Source organism: Pristiophorus japonicus, chromosome 12, assembly GCF_044704955.1.
Source record: "Pristiophorus japonicus isolate sPriJap1 chromosome 12, sPriJap1.hap1, whole genome shotgun sequence".
NCBI lineage: Eukaryota > Metazoa > Chordata > Chondrichthyes > Pristiophoridae > Pristiophorus > Pristiophorus japonicus.
The window spans coordinates 28,560,230-28,576,991 of NC_091988.1; the positions used below are offsets into that span (position 1 = coordinate 28,560,230).

Here is a 16,762-nt window from a genome sequence, read left to right on the forward strand (position 1 = left end):
CTGCCTATGTGTATGAGGGGAAAAGCCTGCAGGATGGATGAGCAAACTGACCATGGCACAGAAGGCCATTCAAGTCAAAAGAGGGGGCGGGGGGAGAAAGAAAAGAGGGGGGGAAGAGAGGGAATGTAGTTGTGGTAGGGGACAGTATAGTAGCGAACAAGAGTTCTGAAGGATGTATTCCCTGCCCGGTGTTGGGGTTAAAGACATCTCCTCGTGGCTAGAGAAGAACTTGGAGCGGGAAGGGGAGGATCCAGTTGTCGTGGTCCAAGTAGGAACCAATGACATATGTAGAACATAAATGAGGTTTCACTGAAAGTTTGAGGAATTGGGGTTCAAGTTAAAAAGCAGAACCTCAAACATCATCATCTCTGGATTGTTACCTGAGCCACATGCAAGTTGGCACAGGCATAAACAGATTAGAAGGATCCATGCTGGTATCCATGTCTGTCGTTCTCCCTTGTGCTTGTTTCTAAAAGCAAATCTCTGACTGCCTCCTCAGGTTCGAATGACTAAATTGCCTACTCCAGCTCCTATTTCTTGTGTTCCTATCCATGCTGTTGCTTCCCCTTTAATCCCATGGGCTTCACTTTTGCTAACAAGTCTATTATGTGGTACTTTATTAGTTCCTTTTGAAATTTCATGTACGCATCAAATTTCCAAGCGCCTTTTGTCTTTAATTATGATTTTCGATAGAGTAAATCCAAATTAAAGATGGCCGGCGGTGTTTCTGGAAGCTCTCTGAGGATTCCTAAGTCCTGTACTAAAGTTGGTATGTATATGGCCAAAAAGTTACAAAATTATGAATGCAGTCCTAGATTTTCAACAGCCAATCAGGTTTGCAATTACATTTGTCAATGTTATCAGGAGGGACATCTACCCTAAATGTGGTATTAATACAGGTCCACTTACCAAAACGCAACCTATTGATTTGTTTATTTCCAGCATTATTTCTAGAATTTTCTGTTTCTATTTTAGATTTCCAGCATCCACAGTATTTTTGATTTTGTTCCATTGATTGTTTACATAGAATAACGATGCAAAGGGATCAATGCGAGTTGCTCTTGGTGTTAGTTATCTCAAAATAATTTCCTCTATTATCAGGCATTGAGCTAGTTTAACTGAGATGTTGTAAATACCACTGAGAAAAGACATTTCTTGAATAATTAATTGTTTACTGTAATGGGTGCTGCTTGAATACTATTCAAGGATACCCTTTAAAGAGAATGCTTCTCCAGCCATTATAATCCAGGAATTCTTAGTCTATTTGTCTAACTTTTTTGTACAAGGTTGGGTTGTGCGCACGGCCTTTGTTCCCTTTGTTCCTGAGCACACACTGAGCGCTGCAAGAATTATTGACACTGTCTTTATTTTTAAAACAGTGAATCCAGTTTGCATCACTGTTAATTTGATTTGGCTATTTGCATCATTGAACAAAGTTCAAATTGATTTATTTTACTTTTGAACAATTTCGGGTGGAAATCTTGCATGATGTGTGTCCTAAAAATAAGACTGAACGAATCCTTAACTCCTGATTAAAGAACCATCTGGAAATTTACCATTCACATCTCGTGTTTGTTCGATGCTTAAAGTTTAGTTAATTTGAACCTTTTTGCAGTAACTGGTCCAAATTACATTTAAATAACAACCCCAAACCTCCATTTTAGGTCTGCCACTTAGTGAGCGAGTTAATTTCTTCTTGCCAAATCATCAAAGAAGTCAAGAGAATAAAATCACGAGCGAACATTTCTTTATTAACACTAACAATTAGCAACCTATTAATACTAAACATTAAAAGTAGACAAGCAGGTGTAATTCACTGATGGAATTGATACGCTTGAACTGTGATTGTAACCTTTAGTTTATCATTATCAGCTGTGCTTTAATTATAACAAAATAAAGTTGCACTCAAAATTGTCCAAGATTGATATAAAGTCGGCAAAGTTAGACTTGCGTATAGCTGACAGCTTAACAGCTGTGAAAAGCAAATTATTACAAGTTTAGGTTCTGCCTTCAATATTGTCTCAGTTACAATGTGCTGCTCACTCTCTAGTGATTTTGAGCACTAGATGTGCCTATTCTACCCAATATCTTATTATTTGATAGCATAACCCAGGGGTGTAACAATAGCACCTCCTTGTGATCTGAACTGGATATCGTGTCTTTCATACCTTCCCTGTGTGTGCTTTTCCGTCTTTTCAAAGGTCGACTGAGAAACACGAGGTGAAACGAGACCAAGTACCAATTGTTAAGCTGTCTCTTGCAGAAAGTGAATATACAGAATAACACTAATTTGTTTTGAATTACTTAAATCAATCTCACTTTGCTCCTTGGGGGAAAAATTGTGGGCTGATGTATTTGTTTTTGGCATGACTTTCTTTCAAGACAATTTCTAATATTTATGGCTGATTCCCATGTGTTATGCTGCTCAGCGTTGCTGGGAACTTCAAAGAGCTGATAAATCAGCAGGTTTGCCACGCCTCTCATCCTCTCTTATTTAGTACTATTAATTTTAGTCTCCAACTTTCTGAACCAAATGCAGCTTAGTACTAAATGTCAACAAAGGAGGGTGGTTGTGGTGGTTGGTAGTCAATTATCAGAGCCCCAGGATATCGCTGCAGGAGTTCCTCAGGGCAGCATCCTAAGCCCAACCATCTTCAGCTGCTGTAGCAAAAGGTCAGAAGTGGGGATGTTTGCTGATGACTGCAGTGTTCAGTGCCATTCGCTACTCCTCAGATAATGGAACAGTCCATGACCGCATGCAGCAAGACCTGGACTACATTCAGGCTTGGGCTGATAAGTGGCAAATAACATTCGTGCCACACAAGTGCCAGGCAATGACCATCTTCAACAAGCGAGAGTCTAACTACTGCCCCTTGACATTCATCTGTATTACCATTACTGAATCTCCCACCATCAATATCTTGGGGGAGGGTCACCATTGACTAGAAACTTAACTGGACCAGCTACATAAATACTGTAGCTAAAAGAACAGGTCAAAGGCTGGGTATTCTGTGGTGAGTGTTTCACCTCCTGACTTCCCAAAGCCTTTCCACCATCTACAGGGCACGAGTCAGGAGTGTGATGGAATACTCTTCAGTTGCCTGGATAAGTGCAGCTCCAACAACACTCCAGAAGCTCGACACCATCCAGGACAAAGTAGCCCGCTTGATTGGCACCCCATCCACCAGCTTAAAAATCCACTCCCTCCACCACCGGTGTACCGTGGCTGCAGTGTGTACCATCTACACGATACAGTGCAGCAACTCTCCAAGGCTACTTCGGCAGCACCTACCAAACCCGTGACCTCTACCATCTTGAAAGACGTGGGCAGCAGGCGCATGTGAACACCACCACCTGGAAATTCTCCTCCAAGTCACCCACCATCCTGACTTGGATGTATATCGCCGTTCCTTCATCGCTGGGTTAAGATCCTGGAACTCCTTCCCTAACAGCACTGGGCGTACCTTCACCATAAGGACTGCAGTGGTTCAAGAAGATGGCTCACCACCATCCTCTGGAGGGTAATTAGGGATTGACAATAAATGCTGGCCTTGCCAGTGCCGCACACATTCCCATGAACAAATTTTTTTAAAAAAGGGCACTATTTACATTGCCGGTTTAGCGTTGAGCAGCATTCTGCTTAGTGACAGTTGGAGATTAAATCAATATACTAAATTTTAATTTGACTAAATGAGGGCAGACAGAAAGTAGCTCATTAATCAGCTATTCAAAGTTCCCGACAGGCCTGAGCAACCTGCAGGACATTGCATAAATCCATTGCTAAATTGATAACTAGAATCAAAGGAAAGCCTTCACAAGTCTCAAATTGGTTTTGGCAACTGTTATGCTCATAATAAGTGGTCAGACTGAGTACTGTGTGTAATGAGCAAGTGTGACCTTAGCTCCTTTTATTGTAGTTCGAGTGCAGGTACCTTGTGGGTGTCCTGCTTATATACTGTACTCCCAAGGGATGCTGGGATCCCTTGGGACTCCAACAGGTAGGCCATCTGGTGGACAGGTGTGATGCAGGTTACAAGGGGTTAAATACATAACATCACTCCCCTGTGAAGTCAACAATACGCTTATTTCAAGGTGAGACGATCTGGGGCTTTGCGCTCCCTTGTCTATCGTCTCGGTACAAATGGTGTGGTTGGGTTGGTCAGTTCTTCATTGTGTGTGTGTGTCAAAGTTGGTGGTGTCCTCTTCAGGTTGTGCGTACCTGTTGGTGAACCGCAGTTTAATTTGGCGTGCGTTTAATTTCTGTGCGTTTGTCCGTTGGTCAGTTTGACCTGAAACACCCTACTCCCCTCTTTGGCTGTGACCGTGCCAGCGAGCCATTTGGGACCATGTCCATAATTGAGCACAAACACAGGATTGTTGATTTCAATATCACGTGACAAGTTTGTGCGATCATGGTACACACTCTGTTGATGCCGCTTGTCCTCCACGTGATCATATAGATCAGGATGGACCAGAGAGAGTCTTGTTTTAAGCGCTCTTTTCATGAGCAGCTCGGCTGGGGGAATCCCTGTGAGTGAGTGGGGTCTGGTGCGGTAGCTGAGCAGTACTCAGGACAACCCGGCCTGCAGGGAGCCTTCCGACATGTGTTTCAAGCTTTGCTTGATGGTCTGAACTGCCCGTCCTGCCTGGCCGTTGGATGCGGGCTTGAACAGCGCAGATGTGACATGTTTGATCCCGTTGCGGGTCATGAACTCTTTGAATTCGGCACTTGTGAAGCACAGCCCATTGTCGCTGACTGGGACATTAGGCAAGTCATGCGTGGCAAACATAGCTCTTAGATTTTCAATGATGGCCATGGATGTGCTTCCAGACATTATTGCACCTTCAATCCACTTTGAGTAAGCATCCATGACAACCAAAAATATTTTGCTTAGGAATGGGCCTGCATAGTCTACATGGCCAGGACCATAAACTTAGCGGTGCCTCTTTGGGTGCATTGCTCAACTGAGAGCAAGCGTTGCACTGGCGTACACATGACTAAATCTGAGTCGATGCCTGGCCACCACACACGAGATCTGGCTATGGCTTTCATCATCTCGATGCCTAGGTGGGTGCTGTGTAGTTCACCAATGTGTGTCTCTGCCTTTCTTGGGCAAGACCACACGATTGCCCCACAAGAGACAGTCCGCCTGCAGGGACAGCTCATCTTTGCATCTGTGGAATGGCTTAATCGCATCCTGCATCTCCACTGGGACACTGGACCAGCTCCCATGGAGGACACAGTTTTTTTTTTTACCAGGGACAGTAAAGGGTCCTGGCTGGTCTAGGTCCTGATCTGGCGGGCTGTAACGGATTTCTCATTCTCAAATGCCTCCATGACCATAAGCAAGTCCGCTGACTCTGCCATTTCCATCCCTGTGGTGATCAATGGTAGCCGACTGAGAGCACCTGCGCAGTTCTCTGTGCCCGGTCTGTGGAGAATTACATAGTTGTATGCCGACAGCATGAGCGCCCATCTTTGGATGCGGGCAAAGGCATTGGTATTGATCCCTTTGCTCTCCGGGAATAACTGAGCGGCTCATGGTCTGCTTCAAGCTCGAACTTGAGGCCAAACAAATACTGGAGCATTTTTTTTACCCCGTAACGCACGCCAGAGCCTTTTTTTTTTCAACCATGCTGTAGGCCCTTTCGGCCTTGGACAAACTCCTGGATGCATATGCAACTGGTTGCAAAATTCCCGATTCATTAGCCTGTTGTAACACACACCCGACCCCATATGATGACTCATCGCAAGCTAACACTAATCGTTTACATGGGTTATACAGGACAAGCAGTTTGTTCGAACACAGTAAATTTCTGGCTTTCTTAAAGTCAGCCTCTTGTGAATTCCCCCATACCCAGTCGTCTCCCTTGCGCAGTAGCGCAAGCAAGGGTTCTAGCAGGGTGCTTAACCCAGGTAGGAAATTACCGAAGTAGTTAAGGAGTCCCAGAACCGACCGCAGCTCCATCATGTTCCGTGGTCGTGGCGCGTTCTTAATGGCCTCCATCTCAGCGTCGGTGGATCTGATGCTGTCTGCCTCGATTCTCCTTCCGAAGAATTCAACGTCCTGTGCCAGGAAAACACACTGCAAGCGTTTCAACCTGAGCCCCATGCAATCCAACCGACTAAAAACCTCCTCCAGGTTCTTCAAGTGCTCCATGGCGTCCCGACCTGTAACCAATATGTCATCCTGGAAGACCACTGTACAAGCAACCGACTTTAGCAGGCTTTCTATGTTTCGCTGGAAGATCGCTGCAGCCGACCGAATCCCGAACTGGCACTGGTTGTAAATAAATAGACCTTTTGTGCGTGTTGATGCAGGTGAGACCTTTCAAAGAGGACTCCAGCTCCTGCGTCATGTAGGCCGAGGTCAGGTCCAGCTTGGTGAACGTCTTCCCTCCAGCCAGGGTCGCAAATAGGTCGTCTGCCTTGGGTAGCGGGTACTGATCCTGCAACGAAAAACTGTTCAATGTTACTTTATAGTCACCGCAAATTCTCACTGTACCATCCTCCTTGAGTACCGGAACAATCGGACTGGCCCAGTCGTTGAACTCCACCAGCGCGATGATGTCTTCACGTTGCAGCCTGTCTAGCTTGATTTCCACTTTTTCACGCATGTACGGTACCGCCCGTGCTTTGTGGTGGATGGGTCGTGTACCAGGAACCAAATGGATCTACACTTTCGCCCCTGAGAAACTTCCAATGCCTGGCTCGAATAACGATGGGAATCTGCTCAGAACCTGGGTACATGCGATGTCGTCAACTGACGAAAGCGCTCTGATGTCGTCCCAGTTCCAGTGGATTTTCCCCAGTCAGCTTCTGCCAAATAACGTGGGGCTATCCCCTGGCACAATCCACAGCGGGAGTTCGTGTACTGCTCCATCATAGGAGACTTTGACTTCAGCACTGCCAATTACCGGGATTAGTTTCTCCTTTGTATAAGTCCTTAACTTCGTGTGAATGGGGCTGAGCTTGGGCTTGTGTGCCTTCTTCCCGCAAAGCCTGTCGAAGGCCGTTTTACTCATTATGGACTGACTTGCCCCCGTGTCCAGCTCCATAGAGACTAGAATACCGTTCAGTTCAAATTTCAACATTATTGGTGGGCATTTCATCGTGACCGTGTATACCCCATACACCTCTGCCTCCTCAGTACGAGTTTCCAATTCCATCTGATCGACTGTGGACTGATCTTCCTCTGCAGCGTGGTGGTTTGCAGGGTTTGCAGCTTGCCTGCACATTCGTTGGCGGTGTCCCATTGTTCTGCAGCCATTGCACGCATAGTGCTTAAAGCGGCATTGATGGGGCTGATGATCACCTCCGCAGCATCAACAGGGTGTTAACCGCCTCGCATTAACAGATGATGGCGGACTCTGGGTCAATTGAGGTCGGGCCACAGCAGCCGGCGTGTACATTCTGCCGTGATATTTCTGCTCCAAACCGACATTACTTTATGCACAGCACTGGCCGAAAATTCTTTGTCCTGTGAAATCTGCTTGGTGTTGTTACTGTGGACATAAATGATTGGGCTATCGTTATGGCTTTACTCAGATTCGGAGTTTCTACAGTCAACGGTTTGCGAAGGATTGTCTCATGTCCGATGTCCAGTACAAAAAGGTCTCTGAGCATTTGTTTTAGGAATCCCTCAAACTCTCAATGTTCTGCAAGGCGCCTTAGTTCGGCGACATAGCTCGCCACTTCCTGGCCCTCCGATCGTTGACACGTGTAGAACCAATATCTCGCCATCAAAACACTTTCCTTCTGATTTAGGTGCTCCCGGACAAGCGGACACAGTTCTCCGTAGGATTTCTCTGTTGTTTTAGCTGGGGCTAGGAGATTCTTCATGAGGCCATAGGTAGTGGCCCCACAGACAGTTAGGAGGATCGCCCTTCGTTTGGTCGCATTCTCGTCCCCTTCCAGCTCGTTGGCTACGAAGTATTGGTCGAGTCTCTCTGCAAAGGCCTCCCAATCGTCCCCCTCCAAGAACTTCTCCAGGATGCCGACTGTTCTTTGCATTTTCGCGCGGTTCGTTATCTTGTCGCCAATTGTTATGCTCAAAATAAGTGATCAGACAGAGTACTGTGTGTAATGAGCAAGTGTGACCTTGGCTCCTTTATTGTAGTTCCAGAGTGCAGGTACCTCGTGGGTGGCCTGCTTATATACTGTACTCCCAAGGGATGCTGGAATCCCTTGGGACTCCAACAGGTAGGCCCTCTGGTGGACAGGTGTGATGCAGGTTACAAGGGGTTAAATACATAACAGCAACCATAGCCTTTGTAGGTTAGATTATCTGCCATTGACTATGAATAAGTGATAAATCCAGCCCATATATGCCTATATGCTTATAATGATTCCTACAATGGACTTTGTAGTATAATTCTATTCTATTTTGACTTCCATACTCCATCCAAATGTAGTTCCTTATATCCTTTCTAACCTGCTTGTATGACTCAAATTTAATAATGTTTCAGAATTGCAGCCAATTCTGTGCAAGTGCGATGCAGAATTTGCTCATGGAAGAGTGACAGACCAGATAAAATTAACAGTACCAGTTAAGATTTTTATGGATACTAGCTCATGTATTGTGGCATGAAAATAGAAAATGCTGGAACTACTCAGCAGGTCAGGCAGCATCTGTAAAGAGAGAAACAGAGTTAACGTTTCAGGTCAATGACTTTTCTTCGGAATTGGAAAAAGTTAGAGATGTAACAGATTTTAAGCAAGTGTAGGGGCAGGAAAAGAGCAGGCAGGAAAGGAAAGAACAAAAGGATGGCCTGTGATAGGGTGAAAGGCAGGAGTGATTACATGACAAAAGCTTTGATAGTACAAAGCAAAAGGAGATGGTAATGGGATAAGTAAAGAAACAAAATTGTGAGGAGGACACAAAATCTTCAAAGGGATATAGACAGGCTACGTGTGGACTAAAATTTGGCAGATGGAGTATAATATGGGAAAATGTGAAGTTATCCACTTTGGCAGAAATAATAGAAAAGCAAATTATAATTTAAATGGGGAAAAATTGAAAAGTGCTGCAGTGCAGAGACCTGGGGGTCCTTGTGCATGAAATACAAAAAGTTAGTATGCAGGTACAGCAAGTAATCAAGAAGGCAAATGAAACGTTGGCCTTTATTGCAAGGGGGATAGAGTATAAAAGCAGAGAAGTCCTGCTACAACTGTACAGGGTATTGGTGAGGCCACACCTGGAGTACTGTGTACAGTTTTGGTCTCTGTATTTAAGGAAGGATATACTTGCATTGGAGGCTGTTCAGAGAAGATTCACTAGGTTGATTCCGGAGATGAGGGGGTTGACTTCTGAAGATAGGTTGAGTAGGTTGGGCCTATACCCATTGAAGTTCAGGTGATATTGAAACTTGAGATAATGAGGGGGCTCGACAAGGTGGATGCAGAGAGGATATTTCCACTCATGGGGGAAACTAAAACTTGGGGACATAGTCTTAGAATATGGGACCGCCCATTTAAACTTCGATGAAGAGAAATTTCCTCTGAGGATTGTAAATCTATGGAATTCTCTGCCCCAGAAAGCTGTGGAGGCTGGGTCGTTGAATATATTTAAGGTGGAGAAAGGCAGATTTTTGAGCGATAAGGGAGTAAAGGGTTATGGAGAGCTGAGTCCAAGATCAGATCAGCCATGATCTTATTGAATGGTGGAGCAACTCCGAGGGGCCAAATGGCCTACTCCTGCTCCTATTTATGGTTTTATAAAAGAGGAGACTCCCCTGCCATGTTTACACTATTCCCTCTGACCCCAACCGATCAGTCCTCACCAAAAGCCTGAGCTTCACCCACCCACCTCAATGAATTTCAAGCTCCGCACGGCACTCAGCTCTTTTTCTATCGCCTTCGTCTCTGTGCCCACTTCTTTGGCCATGAGTCTTCCCCCTGCACAGCTGACACTTTCTCCCATTTTCAGAATTCTCGTTCTACCTGGACCCTCCCTCTGACCTCTTACCCTCTCTAGATCTTCTTGTGCGAACTGGCAGCGTGACATCGACCGTCTCAATTTCTCTGCTCCCCTCACTCAGTCCAACCTACCTTTCTCTGAGCTTGCAACACTCCATTCTCTCAGTTCCAACCATAACATTGTCATTAAACCTGCTGACCAAGGTTGCACTGTTTTTTGGTGAGCAGACCTCTACCTTGCTGAACGCCAACCTCCTCCTACCTCCCACTGGACCATGACCCCACTACCGAACATCAAGCCATCATTTCCAAGACACTCATTGACCTCATCTCTCTCCTCTAGTGATCTTCCCTCCATGGCTGCTAACCTCATCGTTCCCCAACACCGTGCAGCCCGCTTCTACTTCCTTCAAGATCCACAAACAGGACTGCCCTGGTAGACCCATCATTTCAACCAATTCTTGCCCCACATAACTGATTTCTTCCTATTTCGATTATTTTTTTTCTCCTCTCGTCCAATATCTTCCCAGCTACATCCGCAACTCTTCCGATGCCCTCCGCCATGTTAGCATTTTCCTGGCCCCAACAGTCTCTTTTTCACTAGATGTCTGATCCCTCTACACCTCTATTCCCCACCAGGACAGCCTGAGGGTGCTCCGCTTCTTCCTTAAACAGAGGCCCAACCAGTCCCCATCCACCACCGCCCTCCTCTGCCTGGCTGAACTTGTGCAGAACCCCAGAACCAGTCTCCTTCCCCATTACTGCTAAGCCTCACATAGGCAACTTGTAGACTGGAGTTGCCTATCAGCTTGCTATATGTCCTGGGCTTTTTTTTTAAAAAAAAAAGCAAAAGGTTAAAATTAAATATATAAATAAAAGGAACATAGTAATCAAAGCCACTCATTTACAACTTCTCCTTTGTGTCCATTCATTTCCTCCAAATTAAAGGTGTTTCTTATGGAATCCACATGGATCGATCCTAGCTATGCCTGCCTTTTCATGGGATATAGGGAACATTCTTTGTTCCAGTCCTACTCAGGATCCCTCCCTCACCTCTTTTTCCTGTACATTGATGGCTATATCGATGCTGTTTCCTGGTCTCGCCCTGAACTAGAAATGTCATTCACTTTGCTTCCAATTTCCACCTTTTCCTCACTTTCACATGGTCCATCTCGGACTCTTCCCTTTCTCGACTTCCCTGTCTCCATTTCAGGGGATAGCCCATCAACAAACATCCACTATAAACCCACAGACTTTCACAGCTCCCTGGACCACGCTTCCTTCCACCCTGCTTCCTGTAAGGACTCTATTCCATGCTCCCAGTTTCTCCGTTTCCATCACATCTGCTCTGACAATGCCACCTTTAATACTAGTGCTTCCGATATGTCTTTTTGTTCAACCGAGGATTCCCCTTTACTGTGGTTGACATGGCACACAACTGTGTTCGTTCCATTTCCCGCACTTCTGCTCTCTCCCAGAACCACCATAGGTTCACCTTTCACCCCACCAGCCTCCACATTCAGTGGATCATTCCCCGCCATCTCCAGCGTGATCCCACCAGCAACTATATCTTCCCCCTCCCTTCTGAGCATTCTGAAGTGATCGCTGCATCCGCGACACCCTGGTCCTCCCTGGTCAACCACCTCCAACACCCTCTCCCCTTCCCACGGCACCTTCCCGTGCAAGCGCTGGAGATGCAACACCCGCCCTTTTACCACCCCACTTCCCACTTGTCCAGTGCCCCAAACACTCCTTCCAAATGAAAGTGATTTACTTATAGTTCTTGCAATTTGGTATACTGTATTCACTGCTCAAGATGTAGTTTCCTCTGCATTGGGGAGACCAAATACAGATGGGGTGATCGCTTTGCGGAACACCTCCATTCAGTCCGTAAGCATGACCCTAAGCTTCCGGTCGCCTGTCACTTTAATTCTCCGCTCCAATCTAGGACTTTTACTGCTGTTTTGGGAATCAAGTTCCCCAATTTTGCCTCTTTTTTTTTTTTTTTGTTAAAATCTGTAAATGAATGGCTTTGATTACTACCGGTATGTTCCTTTTATTTATGTATTTAATTTTAACCTTTAGCTTTTTTAAAGCCCAGGATATATAGCAAGCTGATAGGCAACTTGTAGACTGGAGTTGCGTATGTGAGGCTTAGCAGTAATGGGGAAGGAGGCTGGTTCTGGGGTTCTGCACAAGTTATGTGGATGCTGGGCTTTGGTAGCATTGACTGATTTTAGAGTATTGCACAATTGTAGATGGTGTGTTTGGTGTTTAGCAGCAATGGATGGTAGGGGAGGTTCCTGGAGATCTTTGGGTGGGGACCATTTGGGGAGTTTATGCACCAAATGCGGTCTAGGGCATGTCAGAACTTGGGGTGGGGACAAGAGTCCTGAGGTCTGGAGCATTGAAGACGATCTGTGTCCTGTCAGAGGAGAGATGTTGGCGTCTTGCAGGGGGGCACTTCATAGATATGGTGTCAATGTGGGAAGCGGGTTGGGTGTCTCAAAGTCTGAGTACTGGGGAGAGTTAGTCCTATCTGTCACTACTGACCTGGTGTCCCAGGATGTGACAGGACTACGGAGGTATGTGGGAAGTGAGGTAATGGGGCCTAGATGTACAGGGAAGATCTGAAGCCTCAACATGGGAGCAGTAGATGGGGGCATCTAGGTCTGAGAGCATTGAATGGAGGTTCTGATGCCTGAGTAATGGCAGTAAGGATCTGGCAATATTCTGCAAGGATCGAGGTTTGGCTGCCCTAGGGAAAGGGTCCTTGTAAATTAAGGGAGAGGTGAGTTCAGGAGAATGTGGCCTGACCCACTCCTGATCTATTCTCAGCCATCAGGTACTTGTTCCTGGATCATTATCTCATGTCCCTGAATACAGTAACAAGAGCAACAACTTTTATTTATATAAGGTTGTGAGGTTGAACGAGATTACAGAGATAGGCAGGGGGCGAGGCCATGGAGGGATTTGCAAACAAGGATGAGAATTTTGAAATCGAGGCATTGCTTAACCAGGAGCTCATGTAGATCAGCAAGCACAGGGGTGATGGATGATTGGGACTTGGTGCAAGTTAGGACATGGGCTGCCGAGTTTTGGATGACCTCAAGTTTACGTAGGGTAGAATGTGAGAGGCCAGCCAGAAATGCGTTGGAATAGTCTAGAGGTAACAAAGGCACGGATGAGGGTTTCAGCAGCAGATGAGCTGAGGCATGGGGCGGAGGTGGGCAATGTTACGAGGTGGAAGCAGGCAGTTTGTTATGCCATGGATATGTGGCTGAAAGCTAATTTCAGGGTCAAATATGATGCCTAGGTTGGGAACAATCTAGTTTAGCCTCCGATAGATGCTAGCATGAGGGATAGTCAGTGGCTAGAGAACACAGTTTGTGGCAGGGACCAAAGACACTGGCTTCGGTCTTCCCAGTATTTAATTGGATAACATTTCTGCTTATCCAGTACTGGATGCCGGACAACCAGTCTGACAATTTAGATAACATGGAGGGGTCGAGAGAAGTGGTGGAGACGTAGAGCTGGGTGTCGTCAGCGTACATGTGAAAACTGACTGTTTTCAGTTGATATCGCCAAGGGGCAGCATTTAAATGAGAAATAGGAGGGGGCCAAGGATAGATCCTTGGGGGACACCAGAGTTAACGATGCGTGAGTGGGAAGAGAAGCCATTACAGGAGACTTTCTGGCAATGATTAGATAGATGAGCATGGATCCAGGCGAGTGCAGTACTATCCAGGTGGACGATGGTGGAGAAGCATTGGAGGAGGCTGGAGTGGTTAACTGTGTCAAAGGCTGCAGACATGTCCCGGAGAACGAGGAGGGATAGTTTACCTTTGTCACAGTCACAAAAAATGTAATTTGTGACTTCGAGACCAGTTTCGGGATTGTGGCGGGGCGGAAACCAGATTGAAGGGATTCAAACATGGAGTTCTGGGAAAGATGGGTAAGGCGACAACACATTCGAGGACTTTGGAGAGGAAAGGGAGGTTGGAAATGGGGCTAGCAAGCTCAGTGGGGTCAAAGGTTGGTAACAGCATAAGGTGTGGATTTATAACACTGTGCAAGACAACTCTATTAGTAAGAAAAAGTATTTCATTCAGAACTGTTTAATTTTAAGGGTTTCTTATGTTGTAAATGTTCTACCAGTAAATTTACCATTTTCTTTCTTACAAATGTTTGGAGTGATTTGATTAGTCACTTTAGACTATTTGAAGCAACAGGATGTGTTGGACACAAGATTATTAAGACTGTGATGGCAGTGACTTCTAGTGCTGTTTCTACAAGGCTTGGTGTTGATGCAGTCAGAAGCTCTGACAATTTGTAGTGTTACAGTACAGGCGTGATCTTCCAAGTACTGAAATATGCTTGGAGAGACACTTGGATATGGGAGCATTACATGATGGTGGGTGACTTGGGGTACTAAGTAAGCATTGCAAAGCTTTTAAATTGTAGTTTTAACTCCTTTTCCATCCCAACTTCTGGTTTTAATACTTTAACAGATATGTAAATTTGAGTTGGAGAAAACTCACCTAGTGGTATAATAGCCTCTGGATTTTTCAATTTAAGGCTGGAGGAAAGCCATAATTCTTTTGCCTGTACATATAAGCCATATGTTTCTGAGAAACTGAATTATTTCAAAGTTATCAGTTTTTACAGATGGCAGCAGCATATTGAGTATGGCTTTTGTTAATCTATTAACTTTGGTGTTGCTTTTTCCTGTTGCGCTCCAGAATTTTTTTTTGTAAAAGTTCAATGAGTATATTCAGAATGCTTTAACTTTCCTTTTTTTGTATACCAAGTGCCATTTGTTGTTTCAGGTTTTCGATAAAGAAGTGAAGAGCTACGTTTATATTCTGGAAGGTAGTAGTCAGAGAAACAAGATGCAATTGCCTAAGGACAGCAAGCAGACACGTAAGTAATGGAGCAGCTCGTTGTAAGTTACCTGTTTATTATTGCTCGCACATGATGTAACTAGAATAACAATCAAGGTACAAGTTTGGAACTAGTGGGTGAAGACATAGGACTGGATTTTCCTTTTACATCGCCCCCATCCGATCTTTAGTGGTGCGTCTTTTTCAACTGCCGGAATGCCGCTGGTGTGCACTCCTGTGGTTTTCGGGTGCTCTATGGTGGCGGCAGCGAAGTGGAGTGGGCAGTATCGGCAGAGGAGGTCTGTCGACTCGGGAATCTTCGGCTCTCATGTTGTGCGATTGCTGTGGGGGGGGGGGGAGGAGAAGAGATTGCTGTGGGGGGGGGGGGAGAAGAGATCGCTGTGGGGGGGTGGGGAAGAAGAGATCGCTGGGGGGGTGGGGAAGAAGAGATCGCTGGGGGGGGGGATGGGGAGAAAGAAGAGATCGCTGGGGGGGGAGAAAGAAGAGATCGCTGGGGGGGGGGGAAGAGGGAGAGAGAGAGAGAGAGAGAAGAGATCGCTGGGGGGGGGGGAGGGGGGAGAAAGAAGAGATCGCTGAGGGGGGGGGGGTGGTGGGGGAGAAGAGATCGCTGGGGGGGGGGGAGAAGAGATCGCTGCCGTGGGATAAGAAAGATCGCTGTGGGGGGAGGGGTGCGGGGTGTATAAGAGTGAGATCGCTGTTGGGGGTGGGGGGGGGAGGAGAAAGAGAGAAAGATCGCTGTGGGGGGAGGGGAGGGAGAGAAAGATCGCTGTGGGGGGAGGGGAGGGAGAGAAAGATCGCTGTGGGGGGAGGGGAGGGAGAGAAAGATCGCTGTGGGGGGAGGGGAGGGAGAGTATCGCTGTGGGGGGAGGGGAGTGGGTGTGAGATCGCTGTAGGGGAAGGGAGGGAGAGTGAGATCGCTGTGGGGGGAGGGGAGGGAGAGTGAGATCGTTGTGGGGGGAGGGAGAGTGAGATCGCTGGGGGGGGGGAGGGGGGAAGAAGAGATCGCTGGGGGGGGGGAGGGGGGAAGAAGAGATCGCTGGGGGAGGGGGGAAGAAGAGATCGCTGGGGGAGGGGGGAAGAAGCGATCGCTGGGGGAGGGGGGGAGGAAGAGATCGCTGCGGGGGAGAGGAAGAGATCGCTGTGGGAGAGAGAAAGAGAGTGAGATCGCTTTGGGGGTTGAGATCGCTGCGGGGGGCGAGATCACTGAGGGGTGAGAGAGACAAATGTGAGTGACCACTGAGGGGTGTGAGACTAAAGGAGTAAATAAGGCTTTATTAGACCATTTATATTATTGCCGAACATTAGAAAATACTACAATCCATTTAAAAATACATCAAACTGTGGAGAACTATAAAGATCTGTGTAATACCAAACAAACCTGTTGGATCTGTGTCCATACCGCCCAAGATCCAATAAGACCTGCCTTTTCAGGACGGTATTGAAAGGTCCGGTAGTAAATGGATCTGAATGATGAAACTCCCTTTTTGGGCGGTAATATATGGGTGGACAGTATCGAATGCCGCCCAGTGGTAATGACTCTGGAATTTACTGTCTGGCGGTATCTGGGCTGTAAATGTGTTTTTTTTTCGACGAGCTTGTATTTATGGGCAGTAAATGGGCGATTTGAGAGGAAATTCTGGCCCTAAACTTTCATACTTATCCCTGACCATCTGTTATGGTTTATAATATGTGCAAAGTACTTAGCTGCAGTGCATCAGGATGAGCAGGCTACATAGGAGGAAGGTCCTTGGTAATGAAGAACAATAGGCTTATGGCCGAGTTAATGAAGGAGATCTATTGGCATTTGATTTGTGAAAAATTATACAAGCATGTCTGTATGTGAACATGCTGTTTGCAGAGATAACATTTATAAGTGGGGAAATAGTGCAAAATCTATATTTTATAAAATGTTGTAAATTATTAATTTGCCATCCTTATT

The 16,762-nt window shown here is 46.2% G+C and overlaps 1 protein-coding gene across 5 annotated transcripts in view; it reads left to right on the forward strand.

The window, feature by feature from the left end:
- cfap20dc (CFAP20 domain containing) overlaps positions 1-16,762 on the forward strand; it is a 635,198-nt gene that overhangs the window by 43,191 nt on the left and 575,245 nt on the right. For all 5 annotated transcript variants that reach the window (XR_011596045.1, XM_070895235.1, XM_070895233.1 and 2 more), the window contains exon 3: positions 14,749-14,842. Coding sequence is in view for 4 of the 5 variants with exons in the window: in XM_070895233.1 (XP_070751334.1) it covers positions 14,749-14,842 (94 nt within the window). In the remaining variant the exon portion in view is untranslated. The remainder of the gene's footprint in view (positions 1-14,748; positions 14,843-16,762) is intronic.